Source organism: Haliotis rufescens, unplaced genomic scaffold (genome assembly GCF_023055435.1).
Source record: "Haliotis rufescens isolate VD_foot unplaced genomic scaffold, xgHalRufe1.0.p SCAF_12, whole genome shotgun sequence".
Lineage (NCBI taxonomy): Eukaryota > Metazoa > Mollusca > Gastropoda > Lepetellida > Haliotidae > Haliotis > Haliotis rufescens.
The window spans coordinates 9,589,496-9,610,718 of record NW_025963802.1 but is presented as its reverse complement, the minus strand read 5'-3'; the positions used below and the strand labels follow the sequence as shown (position 1 = coordinate 9,610,718).

The 21,223-nt window shown below is 37.2% G+C and overlaps 1 protein-coding gene across 3 annotated transcripts in view; it reads right to left on the bottom strand.

The window, feature by feature from the left end:
* The window catches only part of LOC124143887 (inositol hexakisphosphate and diphosphoinositol-pentakisphosphate kinase 2-like), an 86,981-nt gene that overhangs the window by 6,800 nt on the left and 58,958 nt on the right, over positions 1-21,223 (bottom strand). For all 3 annotated transcript variants that reach the window (XM_048393344.1, XM_048393345.1, XM_048393346.1), the window contains 3 exons: positions 17,622-17,723; positions 16,994-16,999; positions 2,880-2,957 (listed from right to left, as the gene is read on the bottom strand). In XM_048393344.1, coding sequence (XP_048249301.1) covers positions 2,880-2,957; positions 16,994-16,999; positions 17,622-17,723 — 186 coding nt within the window. The remainder of the gene's footprint in view (positions 1-2,879; positions 2,958-16,993; positions 17,000-17,621; positions 17,724-21,223) is intronic.

Below are 21,223 nucleotides of genomic sequence, written 5' to 3'. Positions count from 1 at the left end.
ACTGGTTTAAATCATGCTTTCCTAAGACATTCTACTTCTTGATGATTATTTTTTTTAAAATCAATTTGTCCCATCCCCTAAAAAGGATTATACAAGAGAAACTATTGACAACAATAAAACCATCTTCTAAACAATATCAAATAATCATGCACATACAAAAAATACACAATACAAAACAACATAGAATACTACACATCTTTTCTCATCGTGTTATTGATGTCATGCTTCATGTAAAACTCCCCAATACAAGTCATTCTAATATAGTTATTTGATTTGATGTAATCTGCATTACTCATTGACAAATCATAAAGACACACATGTATTATTTACCATACTTGGTCATATCTTATATGGTGTATGTTCTACAACAAGGATAGCTGTCCCATGATACCAAGTAGCTGTACTAGCATATTTGGTATTTGGTAGCAGTATTATCATAGAGAGTGGCATGGCCTCATCTTTATCAATAATGATGCAAGAATTATCACCCACAGTTGGGTATCTCATATACCTCAACATGCATTATTTCATGACAAAAACATTTGTCAATGTAGCACAGCATTGACTGGGATAGATCATACATTAAATAATAATAATAACATAAGATGCTTCCTTAGACCAGATAATTTATCAAACGTGTACAAATTTCTTAACATAAAGCCTATAATATACAATGTTTGTTATTTGCTGAATTCAACATCTAGCAAAACCAAATTATGTTATCTAGATCTGATGCCAGTGATCGATGAGTTCAAATTCCTTTTGGTCTGATAAGACAATTTACACAAAGTAGAGAATGTCTTCATTTCTTAACTTTTGTATGGTGGTATCAATTTCAAGGTTGACACTAATACCTAAACAAAAACCAAAATCTTTATGTTTTTCATTAAGATCTTGATAAATCCATATATTTGGGGCCAAAAACACTTCAGAATGGGAAGGACGTAAGAAATTCATAAAAACAAATGTTAACACATGTAACACAATAAAGTAAGCAAAATGCCAGATCAAATTTTAACACCGATTTCAATGATTTATTTAACACTCGTTTATCAAACCACAGCGTTACTATGTTTTCATTTTTTTTTACTTTTTGTCATCTCCATGCTGCAATTAAACATGTCCCTCTGCAATATGATGCATGACACAACAGGACACTAACAGCCAGTATAACCAACCACCTTAACCGCATATCTACTTGGACATTGCAGTGACATACAGACCTGTAACCAATGTGCTCCTTTTGGATGCTTTATGAGGGGAAAGAAATGATAACTATGCAAAATAAACCAATATGAAGATGAACAAAGGGGAGAGGTGAGTGATAATTAAACATGTTAATAGAGAAACATGATAGTCCTACTGCAATCTTGACATCAATGGGCAGACTATACACTCTGTTCTTGCACGGTATTTCAAACTGAACTCTTTGCATCATTTTGACGTCACAAAGTTTTATCGAAATGAAGTTTGACAAATTTTGGGAAACCATTCCAAATCATTTGTCATCTTTGGAAGCTTGAAAAAAATAAAATTTCAAGGAAACATGTCTCCTCTTTTGTATATAAAGCAGTGTCGAAAGACTGGTTCAAAACTAGTGCACGGCACTGTGGCTCACCTGGACAAACTGTCAACAGCATAAAATATCAACCAAAACAGAATAACAAGGACGTGGCTGTCAGTATTGCTACTCAAATATTTTCTGCATAAAAATTGTGGACAAAAGTATCGACAAATATGAGTGAGTGAGTTGGGTTTAACGCAGCTTTCAACAGTATTTCAGTTATATCACGCCTTGTCAGCTTGATGTGGGTGGAAAACCCAAAGTGATACAGGTCTCTGATGTTTACCACTTTGGTGAAGCCCATGAGCACAGGAAAAACAAAAATGAAATAAATTCAAAATGTTTCTAAATGAGCAAAAATGAATATACAAATCACTTTTGTGAAACATTTTTGTTATACACAATGGTTAAAGTTATTTAACTGAGTTGCCATGTCAACCATATATAAAATTGGATTCGAACCCCTTTCACAAATTCAGGTGTTATCATTCATGGGAACAAGAATATGAATTTTAAGTTGCATCAGCTTCTGAAGAAATCATGTTTACAATGAAAAAAAAATGCATTTGGGGAGAACTTAAGAGCATGGTCAGTGCAAAGGTCAAATAAAGGTCAAAATATAGAAAAATGAAAAACAAAATGTGTTCAACCCCACTACCAACTACTAAGGGGCGGTCGGGTAGCCTAGTGGTTAAAGCGTTCGCTCGTCATGCAGAAGACCCGGGTTCGATTCCCAACATGGGTACAATGTGTGAAGCCCATTTCTGGTGTCTCCCGCCGTGATATTGCTGGAATATTGCTAAAAGCGGCGTAAAACCATACTCACTCACTCACTCACTCACTCACTACCAACTACACATATACCAAATTTCATGACATTTAGAAACATAAATGGTTTTCCATATTGCTGCTGTGTTGGCGATATTGAAAATCTGATTCAAACATCTTGAACAAATTGGGGTGTCAAGTTTCAGTGTCATTGGTCCTGTGGTTTCTGTGGAGAAGATGTTTACGACAGATGATGAATGAAGCATGACGGATGACGGACAGACTACGACATGAGCTCACTTGACTCTCTGACATGTGAGCTAAAAACTCAAATGGCTCAGTTGTCATGATTCTTATGTTGCACCTCACATTTACTGCTATCATGAGTCTAAAAAATGGAACTTAGTTTTTAGATTGAATAGATTAATATTTCATTATTTCAAAATTAAACAAGAGAGCAGTAGGACTGTGAAAGTCAGTAAGTTGTGAAAACTAAGGCAAGAAAAGCTAAGCCAAACTATAACAAACAGCACCATGTGAGACATACCACCATCATTGTTGAGTTGATAGGTCATGAGATCGGGCGTGCTTGCTGAGCCCAACAGTAAACTAGTACTTAATAAGCCTGTGGAAAATAGGATGTGAGTACTTTCATAGCAGACACTATAGTTAAGAAATCAGGCTAACTTCCCTGTTCATGCTTTTGAGTTGCTATTCTCTCTCTGAAAAGCAGGCTGATCTTTACTTGATCTGATCTGCATACAATTTTAATACTGTAAATCTTGAAATTAATGCGTCTCCAAATAAATGCGACTACTGGGCCCTACCCCAAAATGCGGGATGTGACTTCCCCCAGCCCCAAAATCCAACCTTACCTTAATCCAATTAAACAGCAATTAGATCTGCTTATTTAGTGCTGAGTATAAAACAATAGTGTCTTCTTAAAAACAACACTTAAAATTAATTAAGTTATTTAAATGTTTATTCTGGACGTGGAGAAGGTGTCAACAAACTTGAAAGCAGATGGCAAGAGGGTACAGATCTGAGGATAAGTGTGATGAAGCCTATCTATACGCACTGGGTCGTATTGACCTTTGATGCTGTCCTAGAGAACAAAAATACTGTGTTGCATGGTTTGCGTCTGTCTGGACTTGCTGGAGTACTCAATGATGCCTAGTTTGAAATGAGTGAGTAGAACTCTTGACCCCAGTAGTGATAACTCACTCACTCACTCCATTATGTAATTTTTAGTGTTTGAAATAATACATTGTTCTATACTAGTCACAACTTTTGCTCAATAAACTGTGATGTGGAAATAGATAGTTGTAAGTGTTTGTATTCAAATTGGTGTTTCCACTATTCAAAGTGTGCAGTGAGGCCGTCTTATCAACAGTCATTTCTGGGACATAAATGCAAAGCCCAATTAATGTGAGCAAAGACGTTTCGCACTTTTTTTTAACTTTATTCAGTCTTGCATTAATTTCAAGATTTCCAGTATGTCTGTAACTATTACTCATTGAGTGGAGGCTGTGACCATATTGGTGAGTTCATGTCAAATCACTTGGAATATTCTGTTTTATTTAAGGTTGCGAATACTTCCAGTAAGGTAACTTAGATTTATGCAGTTTTTTCATAACAGCGAACACTGTGTTAATCCATTCTGCGAGTTTGGTTAAGTAAGCCTGCTCTTGACCCCTTTAAACTCACCTCTCCATAACATATATGCCTCTTTTCTCTACATCTACATGAAAACAACTATTGTCTCATTTCTACAAATTTGCTCTACATGTTAAGATACTAGAACAATTTAGGGACCCCCAAAAATGTATTTTTTAGAGTAAAATTTCATTTATACTTATCCTGACTCATACTTATTGCTTATCTTTCTCTCTTCCGAATAGGTAGTGGAAACTTCCTGTGCTGTTCCCAAAGAACAGAGAAAACAGCTCACCCAAACGCACCCTTATTCCACGCATGCGCGCCGGAACCATGTGACCAAGCCCAGTAACTCATCACTCTCTCTTATTTCCTACTTAATGGTCGGAACACATCAGTGGAAAGAGGGGGGGGGGGGTACTTATTTGTATGAGTCAGGATAAGTATAAATGATATTTTTACTCTAAAAAATACATATTTTATCTTATCCTGACTCATACTTATTGCTTGAATCTCACAGTAGGTTGTGGGTTCCACCTGTATGTGTGATTAACGTCGATCTGTTCTATAAACCCCATAGGAACGTTGTTAATCTTCTGTGTAAATTCTTTATTGGGGACCACCTTCCTTTTTTGTGAGCAGCAAAATGGAAGTAAATCATATAGATTTGTGGATTTATAAGGTTTCTAAGATTAAAATCTTGTTCACCTTAAATGATTAAAGTGTTAAGAGAAGAGCAATAATCTTAACACAATCATTTCTCACTCATGTGCTGAATTGCATAGTAAAACAGGGGGCATGGACTCTCAGTCGTTGGTTATGGAACAGTAACCTGACGTCATCAAGTCTACGTGATATTGGGTGAGTGTGATCTTCTAATGTCGTCTGGTAGGATTCGTGAGTTGTTGTGCCACAACTAATGGTCCGAATTGCTGAATACCAGCTAAGTCTTCTGTAGCAAGGTCTCTGAGGTAGTGGTTGGCGAAAACTGTATCTGATTTCCAGAAACAGCCTTCCATAATAGTTGTTATGGAGCAGTTGCCGTGAAGTGCCAAAGTTGAGGCTAAGGCTCTTACTTCGTGAGGGTTGGAGGCTGAATGGGGGTCCAATCCCACTGCTCTGTATGCTCTGAGAATAACAGCTCTCATCCAAAATGAGATAGTTGTTCTGGATACCTCTGTGTGTGTATTCCTTAATAAAGGAATAAATAGTCTCTTAAAACCTTGTCTTCTAGGTTTAGACTTTTGTAGGTATAATCTTAAGGCTCTGACTGGGCATAGTGATAAATCCTCTGTATCCTCTGCACCAAGGACGGAGGAAAGAGCCAGAACATGGAATTGTCTGTCTGGTTGGCCTGGTAACTGGTTCTTTGCAATAAAGTCCCATCTTAAGCCAAGATGCGCTGATGAGTTGTTACCACTGTCAAATGTGATGCGATTGAAGTCTATCGCTTGGATTTCAGACATTCTGGCTGCCGTAGCTAATGCCAGAAGAAATAGGGTTTTCTGCGTCAGGTGTTCAAAGTCGGCCTGTTGGAGCGGTTCGTATGCATCACTGGTTAGGTGTTGTAGCACTATATTTAGGTCCCATGCTGGGGCTCTAAATCTTTTCTGTTGGTCCTCAAGTCTGAAGGATCTGAGTAGGGCTATCAGCTCAGGAACTTTAGTAAGTTTTATCCCGTTAGCCATTGTCAGTACAGAACTGATAGCGGCCAAATAAGTGCCCAGTGTCGAACCTTTAAGATTCCTTGTACTTCGTAAGTGACATAGGTAATCTGCTACTTGTAGTATAGTAGCTTTGGCTGCAGAAAAACCCTTGGATGTTGCAAACTGGTCCAAACTTTTCCATTTATCGTCATAGAGATTCCTCGTTGATCTACGAAGTGCCAAGGAGACTGCCTTAGCTGCTCTCATGGAATATCCTCTTTTAATGAGACTGCTCTTGATATGCTCCATACATGAAGTTCGTATGGATCTAGTCTTGGATGGACCTGATTGGAGTGAGGATGTAGCAGTAGATTTGGCCAGTTTGGAAGTTTTAATAGTGGATTTCCTGCTAGTTCGACGAGATCTGGAAACCATGTTCTCGCCGGCCAGTAATGCGCTACCAAAAGCAGTTGTAGGCTGCTCGTGTGTAGGATCTTTTGTAATATCTGTGGTATCACGGCTGGTGGAGGAAACGCATACGCGTTTAGTCCCTCTCATGATATCGACAGAGCATCAACTGACCAAGCTAGTGGGTCTGGCACTGGTGATACAAATGTTGTTATCTGATTGTTGAATCTGGTTGCAAATCGGTCTATCTAATGGGCAACCTTTTTCTTTTATTGCCAGTTGGAATGCTTCTGGGTGTAGCTTCCATTCTGTCTGTGATGGTTTGGCTGGTCTGGTGAAGGCGTCTGCTAAGACATTTGCCACTGCTGGTATATGTCTTGTCTTTATTGTTAAGTTCAGATTGTCTCCTAGCTTGTAAAGTTGAAATGTCAACTTCAGGAGGGTCAAGGTTTATATTGTATGCCACAGTTGAATTGTCTGTTCTGTTCATCAGACGTTGGTTTCTTAACTGCGGGGCCCAGTGAAATAATGCACGGATTACTGCCTCACATTCCAGATAATTGATGTGGTAGAGCTTTTCTGCTTCTAACCATAGGCCTGCTGTTACTTCTCTGTTGAAGTGAGCTCCCCAGCCTTGAAGTGAGGCGTCCACGAATAGGTGGTTGTTGTAATCCGGCTTGTTTAAACAAGTTCCTGCGCAAACGTTCGATTTCACTGTCCACCATAAGAGGTGTTTCCTCAATGTTTGTGGTAGTTGCAGTTTTAAATCCTGGTACTCTGGGTATGGATTACTTTGGAGTCTTGAAGCACTTCTTTGTTGATTTTGCGTATGTTACCATTAAAAAGGGCTTGGGCCTCCCAGGGTTGTCTTAATAATTCTTTGGTATAGGTATCTGACAAATTAGAATTATTTATAAGACCTTGTCACCGTAGTACTGTTAAACCTCTTGATTTTTCTTTTGATTGACGAGAGCTGAAAGTAGCATTCTTTCGCGGTCGTTCTGAGGCTCTTTTAATTCATAGAACATAGCTTCGTTCATAGCGCGTGACATCGCTTGTCCAAAGAATGCATGTCTTGTAGACGTATCAAGTTGGGCAATTTTCTTATCCTCAATGCGATAAGATTTTACTTTTGGAGTCTGACATGAGTGAGTAATCTTCATCAATCTCCGGTGAGCGAAGAAATTGCAACATGGCGTGCATGAGGAATTTCTTAGAATTAAAGCTCGGTGTTGAAGTCCTTGTGATTTGTGGCTTTTGCAAAAGAAACATTAAGATTCTCTGCAATGTTGGAGATTGGTTTTATCGGTGGGATGGTTAGTGTGTCTATATCGTCCCCTTTGATACAGTATGTATCAGTGGGAGAAGAATTTCTTGACGGTGATGATATTGGCAGTCTATCTGTAATCCACGCCATTAATTCATGATCCTCATAAATTGAAGGGTAATTTTCCCCCGATGTGTCCTCATTTTGAGGGGGCTCGAACACATCCTCCTCTCGCAGAAGATAGGAGGCGTTAGGATTCGGAGCCGTAAATGAAGGCTGCGACATCTGCGAGCTATTGTGTGAAGAGGTAGTCGACTGCGTGGCAGGTTGTTTACACATTTATTGTTGCATAGCCATTACGACTTGTGTGATATTTGCTACCACATCTGTATTAATAGCAGGCGTTAACAAAGTACCTTGTGTAAAAAAGGTAGGCTGCAGTGTAAGTGGCAGTAAGGCGGGAGCCTGCGTGAACACTTGCCTCTGTGTATACTCTTGTTGATTAATAGGCTGCGCGCAGGCCGACGCCAGCGCGAAGGTAGAGGATTGCGTAATTGTTGTGTTGGGCTGCACGAAGGCCAGTATCTGCGCGAAGGTCTGAGGCTGATTTAGGTTTGTATCGAATGTATTTGTAGCCGGATTGGATGACACTGCGGGCTGCGTGGACGTAATTGTCTGAGCCGCAGGTTTTCTTCTGGCTAGAAGAAACAGCTGATTTTCTTGAAACCCCCTTCGTGACTACGGATGAAGTCCGTGGTTTTGTAGAGGTAATAACCTCTGCAAAAACATGCTCTCTCCTAGGGGAAGACGGCTTCAAAGTAGATGATGCAGCACTCTTTCCCTTAGCTAGTTGTTGTAGATTGATAGCCTGACTGAAGCGTTCAGTAGGTTTATTCTTAGACCCTCTAGACTTCTTACTGGTAGACGAGGAAGTAATTACGGGGGGTACTGCATCATATTCAGCGGGAGTAATTTGAATAATATCAAATCGAATTCCTCTGACGAAGGGCAGGGCGTAGATTCTCGCCTCTTCTTACTCTTAGCCGTCTCCGTGGATGATAACGAGCGTGATGACTCACGTCGTTTCCGTTCCATCTTTTTCCTCTGCACTGCAAAAAGATTATTACTAAATTCTTCCTTCCCCAAAGGGCGCAGAATTTGCATCTATTCTCTGCAGTGCAGTTCTGTACTGTGCAGCTGGTACAGGTTGGATGAGGGTCCGAATCTGAAACACGTAATTTACATCGGTTACATGTTTTCATAATCGCCGATAGGGGCTGCATTTAAGTCCAAATTACAACAAAATTCTAAAGCCAAATATATAAAATAATCGTTAGATATGATGTATATACCACAGAAGATAATCCAAGCAAAAGATTTTGTTAAAAAGGGTGAATTTTTATGGAAAGCTTGGATTACCATGCACAGAAAAAAAATTCCAGCTGCCAAGATGGAGCGAAAAAGTGAGAGTGATGAGTTACTGGGCTTGGTCACATGGTTCCGGTGCGCATGCACGGAATAAGGGTGCGTTTAGGTGGGCTGTTTTCTCTGTTCTTTGGGAACAGCACAGGAAGTTTCCACTACCTATTCGGAAGAGAGAGAGAGAGATAAGCAATAAGTATGAGTCAGGATAAGATAAAATCAATTTATTTAGCAAATTTATCTCTCCAAACACCTAATTTTCCACATTGACCATCGTCAAAAAATATGCTGTTAATGCTGTTGGGAGTCTGACCTTATTTGTGACAAATAAATGGATTTGGAGGACAGATTTGAGAGAAATGTTCTTTCATTAGGCCAGAACAATACGTTTTACTAATTATGGACAAGAAGCACAATCAGCATGTAGAAATTTAGTTTTACACATATAATGGATCACCCAAGATTACATTTAGCAATCAAGTTGATTAATTGCAGGTCTAAATAGGTACATTTTATGTACCGATATACATAAACAGAATAGTTTTATAATTAGTTTTATTATCAATCAATATAATGATATATCGTGATACTTTTGAGTCGATATGTGGATACAAAAATGTCCAATCAATGACGCACCTAAATATTAAACACTAAATATCCTAGTATTTAAATAATAATTTCATATCAGTGTCTAATGTGAACAGTTTGTGTGCTGATAACATGACATAGTATTATGGTGCTATTTCATAGATAGTTATTGTCAGTTTTCCAGTTTAGAAGCATATTTAGTTCCCAATGCATATTTTTTTTATATAACCTGGAAATATAAAGCCTGTTAAATGTTAGGTAATCCCACATTAGGCACTATTGATGCATATAGCCAAGTAGGGCTGGATAAAAGTTAAATAAAAGATACCGGACAAAACACTGCACAGTAGCAAAGAGCCTCCTGACAGAAAGATAACCAAATTATTAACAAAAAACATAAAGAGTAGACAAGAAAATCATTAGCATACTTGCAGTAATGAAATTATTGTATCAGTTTAGAAACATCACATATGCTTTTCAATGTAGTGAGTACATTTACAATGGATGTAATCATAAATACAGATGGGAGACAGTTTAATATGAAGATGAGGATGAGGATGAGGATGTTGACACTATGATAATGTTGACATATATCAGAATATTATTGATGCCCAAAGCTATTCAGATATACTCAATTGTATGTGTTAGCATATGGCTTTCACAGATGAATGTTCAGTGTCTTTAGGGGTATTAGCAATGTGTGGGATATACATATTGTTAATCAGCATATAACTATAGCTAGGGAATTAAATTCACTGCTATTTATGTCATCATAACATCTGTAGCATAAATGATAATTAATCATGTTGACACTTCCTTTGTAAGGAAATGTCTGGTGTTACCCCAAATCATAAGAATACATTCTAAGTAGCTCTTTCCATTATTAGACAAATTAGTTAGCATCAGTTTGTCATGTTAGCAGTTGGTTATCACCTGTGATTCAAGTACTGTTCATAATATATTCCTGAAGCAATTGTAGACAGATCATACCCATTTCCATGCCCATTTAACAGAAGGGATAATGTGGGTTCATTCTACCCTAGAACTGGGGGTGTCACGATACATCTACCTCACATTAGAAAAACATATGATGATACTTGAGTCATGGTAAGTTTCACAACACTTATTTGTGACTGCTAACAAGAGGCTGTTTCTAGCAACCAGCTTGAGATTTACAAGCTTGACCGATAAACTTGCCATCAATTCAACAAATAGTTTTATGACAGAAGGTATGGTAACACAAGCCTGAGTAGCTATCAGGCTGGTTATTGCACAATAAATTCAGGTATAAATTTGTGATCAATACACCGATAAATCGTGACATCCCTTCTCAAGTCTCTAGGGGTAACCTATTTATGAGAAAATGATTATGAAAACAAATGACATGAAAACACAGAAGGCCTTCTTGAACTACACACTTAAGAAAAAAAATAATGACTGGGTCTAAATGAAAATACAATAGGCCTAGTTGAAGAAAAGAACGAGTTTGTCAAAAACTACAAGGGTAGTTTGGGGACTTCTGACTGTTGAACTGGGAATGGGTTGAGGAGTGGGTGAGGAGTGTTCCAGGTGTAAGGTATCGGTGGGAAACAACAACATTACACACTCACAAAACAATACCAACCGACAGTCTCAAACCAAAGCATATCTTGAATGGGTCCAGGTTTACCAAAGCACACATTATTGAAAATGTCCATGCATATCATAAGCGAAAAGAAAATATAAGTTAATACACTCTTGTGTGCATAGTTTAGAATTTTGTTACTGAGGGACAGAGGCGAAACTATCTAAAAATGTATCATTAACATAAACAAACGGTACCAATTTCATTGATTTGTAAAGCAAGCCAGAATTGCATCATATCTGGGTCATCTGCAAAATGATTAAACTGATATGAAAAAATAAATTTAACACAATAATAATAATAAATATTGACTACACACTGAAACAATACAACTTTCAGGGGAAGAGTTTGTGTTGGGCAGTTTCCCATACTGTTCATGTCTAATGGATATTGGAAGTGTGCAGTTGACAACCTCATTAAAATCAGATCTTAGTTCTCGCTAGGAAGTACTACCATATAACACGGTCATCAATTAGACATTCCAGAATTTTCTTTGTTAAGTTTTGAAATTCGGAAAAGAGAGTTTTAAGAAAATAGTTTTCCAAGCTAAGTCTAGAATGGAAGTCACCAGTTAGATACAAGTGCCAGAAAGCTAGAGAAAGCTGCTTTTTGAATGGCTAATGTCAACTTCTTGTTTATAATTTCACTGGTCTGTCAAAGTTTGCGAAAGGTCGTTTTGAAGTGAGCTGTAATGGTGATGTCCTCAGATCTATGAGTAGTGGTAGCAAACACTAAGGTCTGATTTTAATGAGACTGGCAGTGTGATAGCCATGTTTATTAAAAGATCTGTTGTGGATACTGATATTTTTTGCATGACAATTGTTAGCCTACATGTATATTGTCTTCGATGGTCATGGGTGAAATGCATTGACCATCATGTTGGTCTGCTTTTCCAAGACTTGAACTAGTACTAGAGCCTGACTTCGCAAAATATTTATTAACAAGGTTTTGTTTATGCTACTTCAACTTGTTAACCCAGTTGTGATAACAAATATCTCTGCTTCCATGCTGTAAGTTACAAACAAACATAAACTAACATGTTTCTACATCTAAAAACAAATCAACATCAAGCATGGTTACAATAAGTACATGTAAGTGAAAACCAATTCTTTGGAATTGACCGTAACTCAATGACTAGCTGATTCCTATCCTGGACAAATCTCCATGATTGTCAATCCTCTTTGAGCAGTTCTTGTTGTAGAAATATAAATATTATTTCTTTCTTAAATGGCTATTTATTTCATAAAATAATCATTTTAGGTCTAGTGGCTTGAAAAATAAAAACATATATATTATGTTTATTAAGCAGCTTGAGCAAGCAGTTGAAGGAGTGTGAATGGGAACATAATTAATTGTGACATTAGTAACATTTGACACACATTTTGAAGCAGACAAACTGTAAATGAAATGTCATATCTAGTTTATGCATCCTTAGATTTCCAGTATTATGTATTTCTTAGAAGTGTTGCAACCATTACCCTGAATCAGCAGGACATAGCATCGTCAAACAATGATCAAGGAATTCATCAAGGGTGTCAAATGGCTTAAAACTACGTTCTAAAATATTCCCAGAAACCCAAATCTTTATAATATGATTGATCTGTGGAAGATTGTCATCACTGTATAATCTAGGATATGCATATTCAGTCTATCTGAACAGTCAAATCAAGATTGAGATAATGGATACGTCACTGAATTTCAGTTGTGCATTAAAGAACTTGTCAGGATACGCGTTTTGTGGAGCAATCATAGTCAACATTCGCAGCTGTCAGCTGATGATTAAGAGTGAAATATGTCTATCCTGAAATTCAGTACTAAATCCAGGTTAGATGAGTGAAGCCAGGTCCTCTTAAAGCCCCACCCTGACTATAAATAGCCCGCAAGGTGGCGGTGTTTCAGTTTCGAACAATGACTGACAATGTAAACACAACCGAGTGTCGGGAGACGTTTTTTGAAAACCATAAGGGAACCAGATCACCATTGACCGTCAAACTTCGTGTCAACTTGAATGACAAACCATGGATACAACAAATGGCTCCATATCAAGATATAAGTCAATAGATTTTCTGTAGTTTTATCATAAAAAATCGTATCGATCGTGTTTGGCGTCTGCATCAATCACAGTGGGCGGAGCTTATTTACGGTTGCGCTATAAATAGCAAAGCACATGGTCATGTGTACATGTGACACATTCAATGCATTTGTGGTCAAAGTGAATTGTGTTGCATATTTTTACGGCAGAACAGCAGCAGAACATCAGTTTCGGTTAATGTAACAGTAACGATATTTAAATACGAAATTGACGACGCGATTCTTTGAGTTCAATCCGAAAAATACAGATATTTGTTTAGTTTTGGTCATTTGCATTCAACAATTAGATTTGTGCCACACAATAATCAGTTTATATTTATAAAACCTAAATTATTACACAGATTTTTAAACTAGTGTTTAGGAAGGGGCCTAATTTGAAGCACCAGAAGTTGCGCCAATATTTCTCAGCTTGACTACAATAGATGAATATGTCACTTGTATCAACGTTAACATAACAATGCACATAAGCAACTGGTAAATAAGTAACGAAATATACTTGATGTTTTGACCTACTGAAGGCGTATCCAGATAATATTGTACTTACGATAAACGAAAACTCCAATACACATATTCCAAGACAACTTTAATTATGAATTTCCTTTTCTTTCACAGAATTTTCACACACAAAACTGAGTTTGATCATTAGATCCACACTTGTCCCATGTATTTTTTGTTCGGGGTATTTGGATACACTTCGCGCACAAGTTTTAAAATATAATCTGGGATCCCTTTCCCGTTTTGTCCACACCGATCCTTCATCTTCTGCAACGTTTATTTCCGTTTCTTCAAGTCCAAGTATCTACGATCTCTCCAAACATTTCGTTTATTTACCTCAGTCCAGAAGCAATGTGTTCGAATCGACGAATTTCTGCAACATGGTGGCCGCACCATTCCCTAACTGCGATTGCCTGTGCCGTGTCACGCATGGTTGACAAAAGAAATGTGAACATACATATTCGGCTTCATCTGGTTCCACAATGAAATCTAGCTGTGACACTGATTCACTAATCCCAATAATCGGCACTGAATTTATCAAAGTTTCTGTTGCACTTGCAAGGGCGGGAAGAGAGGCGCCATCTTGTCGATTCGAGTTGTGAATCGGAATGATGTCATCTTGAATTGGAACTTTCTCCACGATAAAGTCACCAATGTCATAATCGAAATTACCTAAGGCTCCCTGATTATCTCGAACAATTCTTCGTCAAATTAGGCTTCACATGAAAATGTTTTGTTGCTCATATTGAAGACAAGCGAAATTGCAAAGTTCTTGACAGTTGTAAGCAGCAACTCGATGCGCTCATGGGGCGTGGTTGCTAGGAGATCGCGTGGTCGGAAAGGCGAAAATAAAAAGTTTTAGAAATTAATAAAAGAAATGCCCAGTGCAATCCAAAAGTACCATGTACAGGATATTTAAAAAAAAAAAATATTCACGAAAACAAATCTTTTCTAAAAATGCAAAATAATTTATTAATTTATCCCAAGGTCGTAACCCTGATCACGTGGTGGGTATTTGGAAGGAATCTTTGCGATGACGCCGTTAATGAGTGTGTATTACATTGTTGAAATCAGCTGCCCAGGAATGTTTAGGCATTGACATTATGACAGATGTTCGTCATGGATGGAGAGAAAAATGTATCTGAGAGAAACATTGTTTCTTTGAGCTTCGAGACAAAACATGTGTTAATGCCGAAGTAGCCAGCGACCTGAATGTAAGCTTGATGAAAGTAATGTTGAAACCCATTTTCACGCACATGACAGAATTAATGTGAACAAATATTTATCTGAACATCGTTTCGAAGCCTGTGAGGCTGTCCGTATTTGAATATTTTTATCTCCATTCCGACGTGAAATAATGTAATGTCTTCGTGTCTCAATTTTGCTGCCGCTGTGGAAAATTGCGCACCGATCTAATAAAAGAAATACTACTAGATCTACAATTGCACCGTCATAAAAGAACCAGGTCAACTTTATCTTTGTTCCGTTGTTTATTAAAAATTCGTTTCCGAAGCAAAGCGAATCGATCTACATCATAAATTAATTCATAGACTAGATTCTAGTACCAAGTGTTGAACCTTTTTTTAAAATGTCATCAAATAACTTACACAATTATTGAAAGACATGTTTTGATAAGTCATATATTTTATTTCGTCCGCCCGGTCTCTGATTAGTTGAGGCTTGAGGGGAGAAACACATACAAAAAATATGGATGGCCTTATGCAAATGACACTTGGCATGCCAATCAACAGGGATCTGGGTCACTGGGACCCACCAAGTTTCACGGATCGAGTTACTTCGGCATGAGGAGCTTCATCGGACAAGTGAGACTTTGCCAAAATACATTGCTACTGGGCAATGAAAAAACGACAAGAAACTACTTTGATCACTTGAAAATATTTTTGACCATTACCAGGGTTTTTTACACGATCGTTGTCATCCAGATTCCAGATGAGGCAAGACGAACACAACGAAGAAAAACATTGTTGAAATCACCGATTACTGTATATATTGTGAGAAATGCTATTTATAAACTGCAGATATACCGTACACCACAGGATTGCGATTGGTGCCCCAACACATATTATGTTTCTTCATTTACACTGCTCATATGCATCACGACAAATGTATTTCGTTCTAGTCCAAAGATCTAGAACTATAATTTGTGTGTTGGATAAATCGTGGACATTCCACGGTATCATTTTATGAAGATGTGAAGACTACATGGCAGGTAGGTTTTGAAACCAAAGACGTACGCGTTTGTTGAAAAGTCTTGGAATCGTTTGGTAGATATTTATATTACCATTAAAACTTACGTCCTTGTTGTCAAACGACCCACGTGGGTGGGTGTTTACATGACGTCACCCGTTTACGCATTAGCCAATGAAATGTATGTGTTATCATGACGTCATATTGACCTGTCAAATCACTTGTATAAGCTCCGCCCACTAGAGTGCGGTAGTTACTACCGCAGATGGGGCTTTAAATCTAGCCTAGAAGATTGGATAGCTGTAATGATGGTCATAAAATCATATTGTCTCAGAATGCTTGGTTATAACAAAGGTTTTTGGTCGAAATCCTACAAGGTTTTTGACAGCTTTACGTGGATGTGCAAAACTCTAAATAAAGATACAGTGATGGCAATGGTTGGAAACTACTTCTGCTGGACAGTTGTCTTAAAGACCAGGGCCCCGTTCCACAAAGTGATCTTAGCGCTAAGTCATTCGTAACTCCCATTCTTTAACACTGACTTACGACAATCGTAGCGCTAAGATCGCTTTGTGGAACGGGGCCCTGAGCACCGTTCCACAAAAGCGATCTTAGCGCTACAACTATCGTAAGCCAGTGCTAAAGTATGGGAGTTACGATCATCTTAGCGCTAAGATGGCTTTGTGGAACGGGGCCCTGGGCAGATCTTAACTTAGAATAACTCCATAACACCTGAGAAAATTACCATGACAAATAGTACATTTCATCAAAAATTGACATCACTGATGGTAACATGTCCATTGAATTCAAGAAGAAAGTGCATAATCATTAGCATTAAAAGTACTGGAAACTTAAGGATGCTCTTTTCTAAGACTGATCCAGGTATTCAGCTCTTGAGACTGACATTACTTTCCAATAGTGTGAACATAAAATGCTCAAAAAGAATAACTGACATGACTTAGGTTTCAGAGGTTTTCCCAAAACATGATTAAATGATTAGTGATTTAAAAAAATTAGTTTCTCACACTGGTTACTGTTATTAAATGATGAATCTTAACATACTGAATGTAAATATGCTCTTAGAAGAATTATCTACCTCTTTCAAACCAGAAACACACATTAACCAGTTTAAGTTTTATAATAATAAACATATGAATTGTTATTACATGTTATTGATTATCTGGCAGAAAATCAAAAATGGGTTTGTATTAAGAGGAATATGAGGGAGTAGGAATGAAAGTGTTGTTAATGCATACCAATATCTGGAACACACAAACAAAAAGGATTATTTATTATTACATGAATTCTGCTCATATACATCAATAACAATTTACATAAAATAGGAAAGAAGAGTATGATGCTATACCCCTCACCTAATTCTGATTGTATTAAAAAATAACATATCTCCTCTACATGACCTACACATCTTCTTTACAAAAGAGCTGGTAGCCCTGACCTCAGATTTGGAAACTAAACACCTACTGATGCATAAGCTGAATCATGAGATGTAAAACATGAAAAAAATACATGCAAAAAGCATAACTATCCACAACTTAAATATTCTAAATGATATGGTTCATGTGAGAGTCATAAAACAGTGAAAAATAAACACTACAGAATCAAAAACAAAAAGAAACCCCATGTTTTAGATGGTTTGTCAAAGCATTCGCCTCTGTGACAGTTCTGTGCTTTGTTAATGTAAAAGTGATACATGTATGCAAAGTACAAAAAGCAATGGCATTCACTGAGTAGGATGAAAAATGATACAATGAAACAGCATTCAAATTATGTCTGATTAAAGGAGTAGATATATGGCAAGCTGAAGTAAATGCATGATACCGTGCCTCTGGTTACTGTTAGAACATAGCAAACATATCTGCTTACCTTTAAACACATCAGTGCTGAGGTAGAAAAGGCTGGAAAAGGAATGATGTTGCCGAGACGACAGGGGTAAGTTGACAGTTTTGTAGTGACGTTGTACATATGCTGCAAGAAATAAACATGTGTTAAAAATAGCCTATGGCTTTCACTTCATGATCTGTAATATTGCAACCAACCAAATCATACCTAAAGTATGTTCTATAGTAGAAGCTAGGGAGACTTACAGATGGGACACAGGGATAGATTATTTGAATCAGGAATCTTACATGTGTAAATGCTGCTGGTTCTTTGTACCTGTTCAGGTTCTCACCAAAAGTGAACCCAACAAAATAACTTAAATACGTGGTTTCTGTATTTGGCAATGTCAATGTATACACAGGCATAAAAAGAAATGTCAATTAGGCTTGAAAAAAATAAAAAAATTGGTTCTCAGGCCATGTTTTTTAAAATATAGTGCAGTCTGGCAGTGTCTTTTTTTTTTCTACACTAGTATGGAACCAAGTTAACAGTTGTGTAACCAAATAGACAATTGTGTACAATCAACCTGGGAAAAGGGCCTCCCTTCTTTGAACTTAAATACACTCCAATGGAATGCGTTCAATGGCTATTACATATTCAAATGGATCAGTGTGAATGTCAAATCTTTTTGTGAAATTGTCACATGTCTACCTGTTTTCTATTATCATCATGACTACTGAGCTGATAATCATAAGAAAACAGCATGAAGTAACTAGTGAGATTATGTTTTTGCAGATATTTATTTAGTATCACCAGATCAATCGGGGTCTCAACATGGTTGAACTTAGCTACAGTATTCTATCAATATCGTATCAGGGAAGAAATAACTTCATTTTCATCACATCAAGACTGTCATCATAATATTCCAATAGGTGTTTGAGCAATAGCAAATTAATCAGAAATCTATGACATGTTTCCCCATCATTTTGAGCATATGTTTCTTTTAAAGTATTTCTAACTGCATAAAAAAAGGCATAAAACTGACAGCTGAAATTATCATGACATAGATTGATACTGCCAAAAATATTTCATCACAACATCAGGGGAATCAAAGTGGGTTATAAGATAATTCTACCAATTAAGGTAGCTAAACTATTTCCACCATGGCAAGCAACAAACAGTCTGACACCAGGGGATTAGGAATTCTTAAAATATAGTGAAGGACTGAGGTGGTAATAAAAGAATACAGCTGACAACCTGAAAGTCATTATCATGCAATGAAACGAATAAAGTCCAACATGAGATAACTAGTTTGATTAAGAGAAAAAGAATACAAGTCTACCCACAATAAATGCGATGAAATATGATGCACTTTGTCAGAACATTAAGTGTGAAAAGTAACTGACTGGGAGTTTACTAACATTATATCTCAATATAGGATTATCATCATAACAACAGTGAATACAAACTATCACCTTCTTCCAGAAGAAAATATTTTAATTATTCAACAGTGCATGGAAATACTTATTCCATTCCCAAAGGTAATGAACAGAGGTTCTACAGCTAACATTATACACATTTTAACATTAGCATGTTTATGGACCCAGAAAGTGGGACATTTATCATCCAAGATTTTAACAGGGACAGCTTGTATTTTTTATTTTGTTCAAATTTGGACATTACTGACTTCTTTTCCTGGCTTCTTGAAACATTTCTAAATATTATGTTCTCTAGTACTGAAAATCATGTGTCCTAGACACTAGTTGACTAGTACTGGATATTTATATCAGGCCAATGTCAGGCATGGTAATTTAACCTACTTATTATTAATCAACTTGACTGTTTATATACTAGACTTGTATAAGAGAATTTCTAAAATCCAAGTTGGTATATATGCCATCAATATTTGTTAAAATTATCACATAGAAACCAAAAATGTTTAGATATCAGTGAATGGATGACTGATGCCAAGCAATTGTGTTACTGATCGACAAGGTGTGACAAGTTACCTGTTATTGTTGACCATTCAAGACACACGAGTTCACAACAATAACATACATCCAATGTAACATTACATAAGACACACCAAACAAAATATTATTAGAATTAGGAATAGTCCTGTGACTAACGATTCTAGCTTCTTAAAATCATCCATGCAAGGTATCTTCAGAAGTTAAGCAAACGGATACCAATGAACTACAACATGCCATGGCTTCAGCAAAGTTTGACCTTGTGTTCTTGAGAAGTCTCAAGATGAAAATTGCTATTCATGACATTCCTTTCGGTACTGAAGTTTAAGCTGGTTCAAGTGAGTGACCAAATGAGGATTTACAAGGTCAACCAGTGGTTGATAGCATGAGCATAAATCCACACCATGAGAGCCAAGACAAAATCTTCCTTGAGTCTCCACCAAATCCCTATTAGATTCAGATCAAGACCAAAATGACTTCATTTATTTATGAATGTGGGAACTTTAATCTTAATTCCTAATTAAGTTACTAAAAGGATGCCATTAACAGTCAACTCACAACTGTACCATGGCTCTCCGCTATGTTTAATCAGACATAGGCTGTAACTGAGTGAGCATAAATGAACACTATTGCAGCATGATACACTGAAGGACTGAATCTGAACAGGATTCATACAGAATAAAAGTCAAATTTCAAGCACTTTTCAAGGACAGAAACCTGTTTTCAAGGACTGCTTTATCCATCCCCCCTAAAACAGGCCAAATATTCATCTGAATAGTCGAAATAGTCAGCTAAAACACTTTCAACTTCCACATAATCATTTATCAAGTCTTCTATACAGTCAGGCAGACTAGATACCTGATACTCATGACACTTTCACTCATCGTACCGATGCCAATTTCTTCATACTGCAGAAATACAGTTCCTTATTTCTGTCCATCATGTACACCCTTTGGTAACATGCACACCACTCACTGTGAACAAGCATGGTCCTATTAGCCTATTCAAAATGTCCTCAAAATGCACATACTGGGTCAGGACAGCCACACAACCTACTTTTGTTCACTGGTCAAAATGATGCTGTAATGCTGCATATGATATCAAACTCATGATAGTTCATGCATTAACATTAATGTCAATCAGAGTTCGAAGTAGACATCGGCCCGTAGGATGGAGGCCGACAGATTTGATTTAGAACTGATAGTTTCAAATTTCAGCATGCCTTTACGACCTGCAGTTTATTTAAGTAATTATATATTAAGAATTATTTAAGTAATGTAATAAAAATAACTTTAATATTTATAAACAGTAGGATTAGCCCTTTCAAGTGGTGTATAACACGTAGTCACAAAGATGTTTTACAAGCTGATAGCAGCAAAAGCTTCTGGTTGACTGTTTGTGTTTTGTAATTTATATTGTAAGAGTATGTCTCCCTGTTTCAGCTAAAATGTTTGGGCCTACAATTTTTCCACTGGGCCTACAATTTTTCCACTGGGCCTACAGTTTATTATATGTGCTGGCCCTTAAGGCTCTGTCTACACTGCTGAGTTTCAGACACTGATGCCAATTAAATTAGCAAAAGAGGAACACAGTGGTCCTGTTGATTAAACCTGCAAGTGAAATTAAAGCAATAATTACTTTATTAGAACTTTCAAGGAGAGGTTAATACCTGTTAGG